This window comes from Gobio gobio (assembly GCF_949357685.1).
Source record: "Gobio gobio genome assembly, chromosome: 16".
NCBI lineage: Eukaryota > Metazoa > Chordata > Actinopteri > Cypriniformes > Gobionidae > Gobio > Gobio gobio.
The window spans coordinates 19,393,339-19,399,338 of NC_137109.1; the positions used below are offsets into that span (position 1 = coordinate 19,393,339).

At 39.2% G+C, this 6,000-nt stretch overlaps 1 protein-coding gene across 1 annotated transcript in view; it reads right to left on the reverse strand.

Moving 5' to 3' along the window:
• Positions 1–5,064, reverse strand: part of rnf20 (ring finger protein 20, E3 ubiquitin protein ligase) — a gene marked incomplete at its 5' end in the record, with an annotated part of 30,190 nt that extends 25,126 nt beyond the window's left edge. The window contains 4 exons of the mRNA XM_079839244.1: positions 1,419–1,566; positions 1,663–1,761; positions 1,942–2,010; positions 5,041–5,064. Coding sequence (XP_079695370.1) covers positions 1,419–1,566; positions 1,663–1,761; positions 1,942–2,010; positions 5,041–5,064 — 340 coding nt within the window. The remainder of the gene's footprint in view (positions 1–1,418; positions 1,567–1,662; positions 1,762–1,941; positions 2,011–5,040) is intronic.
• Positions 5,065–6,000: the final 936 nt, after the last annotated feature.

Consider the following 6,000-nt stretch of genomic DNA (forward strand, 5'->3'; position numbering starts at 1 on the left):
TAGCTGTTAAAGTGAAAAAGACCCCAATATACTCACCGCAAAGTTATTTTCCGTTCTTCACTTAGGGGTAAAAAGAAGTTCAAAATATGTGACCAGTGATATACTGATAACGAACATCCTGAGGCCACCCACTCTGCTGAGTATGGAAGCTTGTTTCCACCACAGAATAAAAATAAATAAAAAGGTAATTGCAAAGGTAAATCACAATTCACAAGACTTTGTTCTTGCAATTCTGACTTTTTTTCCTCAGAACTGTGTGATATAGTCGCAATTGTGATAAAATATTTTTTAACTCAAAATTGCGAGTTTAAAATCACAATTCTGAGGAAAAAAAGTCAGGATTACGAGATGTAAACTCACAATTTAAATATAAAGCCTCCATTATCTTTTAAAATGTTTTATTCTGTGGCAGAAACAAGCTTACATAACTGAGAGCGATGTTTAGATGAATATGTTCATATGTGCGGTGCGCTTTTCTCTCAATAACAAAATAAACACAACAAATATGAGAAAACAGCCTGCATTTTTAATAAAGCATAAGAAAAGCATCTGATCATAGCAGCGTGGATATGTTTACACAAGCTCTGTAATTTGGCACTCTAGTAAAGTCACAACACGTTTATTTATATAGCACTTTATACAATAGATTGCTTAAAATCAAACAGCTTGACAGTATTAAATATGAAAAAACAGTGTCAGTGTTCAACTTAATTTTTTACTATAAAGCAGCTTTCCAGTGTGTTCATGTTTTAACTCACTGATCTCGACCGACAGAACAGAACAAAAGAAAAGAACTGGAGAAGATTTCCATGTGAAAGAAGGTGGAGCCTTTGCGCACACCCACCTATTATGTAATCGCCACGGACCAATGGTAGTAATAAGGTGATTACCAGCCGGAGCAAACCGGAAAGTTCGCTTTGGCAAGCTGTTCCAAACTGCATTATGGCCTTCACCCTCAAGTTTTCAAGATGAAGAAGACTCAATATTCAAAATTCAATATTCTAAAATTAATTTTAAATGCAGAAATTCAGATCATACAGAAAGGGAGTCAGAGGTCAAGCTTCCAGGTTCAACAGGGAAGAATTGTTTCAAACCTGTCATGAATTTCTTTCTTCTGCTGAACACAAAAGATGATATGGGTAAGAATATGGGTAACCAAACCCACTGACGTCCATAGTATGGAAGAAAAATACTATGGAATACTATTGGGTTTTAGTTACCCATAATCTTCAAAATGTCATCTTTTGTGTTCAGCAGAAGAAAGAAATTCATGACAGGTTTGGAACAACATTAGGGTGAGTAAATGATGACAGAATTTTCATTTTTGGGTGAACTATTCCTATAATGGATGATAGCGTGCTAAAAATGGTGTTTAGTTCAGTTTTGTTCACGCATCAATTTTAACAGTTTTTTTGTACCTCTGTCTTTTGCTCGCTCCTGGTTTGAGTCTCCATCTGGTTCCGGTGTTCCAGGTTTTAAGCTCCGCCCTTCCTGCGGTTGGCTTTCCACAGGCTCACTCCCCGATTGGTCATAGCGATGCACAATTAATCGCACATTTTCATCAAACTGAAACAGCAGAGTGGAACAAAAATCAGGATTAAAATGTTAGAAAATATAATTTTAATTGATGTAGACTGTAAATAAAACCCGAAAATGTTTTACCTGGTTCCAGTATCTGTTTAGAATCAACAAACTTGCATCATCTGTCGCCTGACGAGTCTCCAACCTCTCAACTCTCTCCCTCAGTTCATCCTCAATCACCTACATCAACACAACGGGAAGAGTCCATGTTTGCATGTATAGAATTCACAAAAATGTTACCGGCCAACAGGGGAGTGACACCATTTCATATACTCACCAACGCCGATTTCTACTCGCATATGGTGCTTGGTGAGTGTTCATTTTAGGCCCTGTATATGTATATATAGTCTGTGTATCTACCTGTCTTTGGTCCAGGGCCTCTCCCAACTTCCTGTTTTTGATCTGCAGAGCTTTGATATCTTGTTCTTCCTGCAAGAAAAAAATACAGTGTCAGTGGGAACCAAGGGACCAGAATCATGAGTCAGAATTCATTTTTCCATAACACATTTCACACAGGTTCAAGACAAACAATAAAATCAGGAGTGCAACCAACAAATCCAAATATTAAAGACATTTACATACAGTCATGTGAAAACATTAGGACACCCTATTGAATTCCATGGTTTTCTGTATAAGGACATAATAAAAAAAAATCATCTGGTCCTTGGCAGGTCTTAATTTGGAAAATATAACCTCAGATGAGCAACAACACATGACATATCACACAGTGTCCGTGTCACTATTTAGTTAGCAAAAATAAAGCCAAAATGGAAAAGCCATGGGTGACAAAGTTAGGACAGCCTTACTGTTAACATAGGAATTAAGAGGGTAAGTAACGGTCAGGCACTGCTAACCAAATGCCTTTGACTAACTGATCACCAGCAAGTGTGATCACCTCTATAAAAGCTGAAGTTCTGGCAGTTTGCTGGTCTGTAGCATTCAGGTGTGTGTTAACACAATGCCAAGGAGGAAAGACATCAGCAAGCATCTTAGAGAAGCAACGGTTGCTGCCATCAATCTTGTGAAGGGTTACAAGGCTATTTCCAAACCATTTGAAGACCATCATTCTACATAGAGGAAGATTATTCACAAGTGGAAGACATTCAAAACAGACACTAATCTTCCCATGAGTGGACGTCCCAGCAAATTCACCCCAAGATCAGACTGTGTAATGCTCAGAAAAAGTGTAGTTAAACAACCCAATAACTACACCTCACACTCTACAGGCCTCGATTAACATGTTAAATGTTAAAGTTCATGACCGTACAATTAGAAAAAGATGGGTCAAGTATGGCATGTTTGGAAGGGTTGCCAGGAGAAAGCTAGCCTGGTTTTACCAGACTCTTGAACATTTCATTTGTACATAGAGTCTGGCCACTCTCCATTGACAAGCGTTTACTTCCTTGAAGGCGGGTTCTCTGTTGAAGTTTAAAACTATTGGATCTGCAAAGAGTCACTCTGATCTGCCTAACCAATCGCTAACGTTTGGTCGTGACGTATGTCACGCGCCGTTCGACTTTGATTCTCACATTAACTGAGCACACCACCTCAGTGTAAGTGATAAAACCTTGTGCATTAGTACATTCGGATTGTTATTTATTCACGGTGGAGAGGAGAGTTTTGTGATCTGAACGCGCTGCTCTCGTGGTGCATATCTCGTGCAATCATAACATGATTGTATGCTGTCAATAAAATGTCATATGCTTAGTATGATAAGAATAAATGCTGCCTTGAATAACAGCCCAATTCAAATGTTTACCTGCTTTTCTTCTTTTATTTTTTGAGTGGTGGTGAAATATTTTGCTCTTGTAAACACTTGCCAGTATTTAAAGAAATACAAGTCTAGAAATGCAAATTACAGCTCACGCAACCGCACAGTGCTCTGAAAGGGTCTATAAAGGATATAAACAGTGAGTTTTTAAGTGATATATTCTTGAAAACTCAGAGATGTGGATTCGGACAGCAATTACATTACCACACGACCTTGGTGTTTGTCAAAAGTCGATAATTCAGCCTGGGTTTTTCTCGCGGGTGGTGGGAGACGGACGGCTTCAGCCTTCACCACTAACGGAGCGAGCTGGAAAAGACTTTTCCCGGACCACAACATCAGCAGTACAGCAGTGATTGTTCTTGCTCCGTGTAACGGGAGTTCGTTTGTTCAGGGAAGAAGGAGGCGGGAACCGGCGAACGTTTAACAACTTTTAATCAAATAATAAACACAAAATGAAAGTAAAAGCGGCAGCCCCTCACGGACGACTGCCGCGCACAAACATAACAAAACCCAACTTAAAATCCAGGCCTGGTCCTCTCTCACCGGTGTCGCTCGTCCTTATATGCCTCCGTGCTCCCTCATGAGAGGACTCGAGATCGGTGTGTCTCAATCACGCACACCGGTGTCGCTCGCTCGTCCACCTCGCCACACTTTTAACTTCTGGACATTCGTCAGCGCTGCCACACACTCGCATCTTTCACCGCCGCCATTACTGAACTACAACTCAAACTAGCGCACAACATCAACGTCATCGCTCTCAGCCACTCCCTCTGTTCGCTGATTGGACCGGTAAAAAATTGTTCGGGGGAAAACCTAAGGATACACCGCAGTCCCAGACGTAGTACTGAAGGAAAATGAAAATTGAGCGGAAGTATGTAGGAGGGCGGAGCCAGGCTAGGAGAAAGCCCCTTCTCTCTAAAAAAAAAAAAAACATTACAGCATGGCTTAGGTTTGCAAAGTTGCATCTGAACAAACCTAAGATTTCTAGAACAATGTCCTTTGACAGACGAGACCAAAGTGGAGATGTTTGACCATAATGCACAGCACCACGTTTGGTGAAAACCAAAAGAGCATATCAGCACAAACACCTCATACCAAAAGTCAAGCATGCTGGCGGAGGGGTGATGATTTAGGGCTTGTTTTGTAGGCACAGGACGCAATTTTTTTTTTTATTATTATGTCCTGCTACAGAAAACCATGGAATTCAATAGGGTGTCCTAACATTTTCACATGACAGAAAAGGGCAATATACACAGTTTTTTTTATTCGCTCTGGTACTATTTTCACAAGTATGGTGTACATTTTCAAAACTCTTGGTACAAAAATCCAAACTGATCACACTTGTAACACAGCAACAAGTCATTCTTTCAAAATCTGATCTCGTGCTTTCATTCAGTTGCATATTTTCATTCTACATAATCATTGTTTCAAACACAATATTATTATAATATGTAATGCAAACATTTGGTTTAATCACTGAAACACAACAGTGTGATCATCTTTCAGTTTAGTACTTGTAACAATCAGCTCCTCCAACAGTAAACAATGCAAGACATGCTTCAAATCACCCTTGTTTTTGAATTAATTACAGTAATACAGGCTACAGATTCCACATTAGAAAATACGCTTACATTACCTAACTTATGTAATTGAATCCATACTGTTAAATATCTAGTGTGTTATCAAACCGTGTGATGAAGTATGACCGCCATGTTGCATGAGGATTTGATGCCATCTGTGTCTTCTGATGCATATCTGATCAATCTGATGTTACACAGTCATGAAGTATCGCATCAGAAACGAGTGACGGAAACACCAAATTTCACACAAAAAAATCCCTTCTTTCGCAAAAAAGCTTGTATGCTTGCTTGAGGTGGTTTTTGACGAAATAAAAGTGTTAATGCGAATAATAGGAGATGGAGACGCATTTGCCAAATAAATTCTGACATAGCGTACATTAAACCCACGTGACTAATCGTCTGTTTCCCCTGATGGGGACATTCTTAAACATTTAACGTGGCTTAATGTACTAAGAAAGTGATATTAAAAGACGTCACATCTCACTGGGTCCCTCGAGAAACCCAATAGGCTTTTAATTATCACTAAAAACAAGCTCTGCGAGCAACAAAAGCTTATGATACTTACACATTTTGTCCATCAAAATAATTATTACAGATGAACATTAATTTTGAAGTCTAAATGCAGTCGCCAGAAGTAAAAAGCTAAAGGTGCTATAAACAGACTACACCACGGTCCCGCGATTTCAACGTTAATATCACTAAGCTTCCGACAACTCTTTCAGTTTTTTTTATCTAAAAACATTTTCCCGGAACATTTGAGTTAGTATAGTTTATAAGAGCACAATTATGAGCATAATGAGGCTGTAAAAGCGGACTGAGTTTGCCTGTTCGGTGTGATGACGTTTAATCTCCCAGACAGCCTCTAGTTCCATTTAGCCACTTGTTAGCAACCGCCTTTTTCAAGACACGTAACAGCTTAAAAAAAAATCACGAGTGGGGTAATACTGATGTATTTTATGTCGTAGAATAAAATGTGAAAGTGTCTTGAGCTTGTGTTCACCACAGACCTTATTTCAGCCATTTAACCAAAACCCTATTCAAAAAATTGACTTTGGGACGAGGGAATCG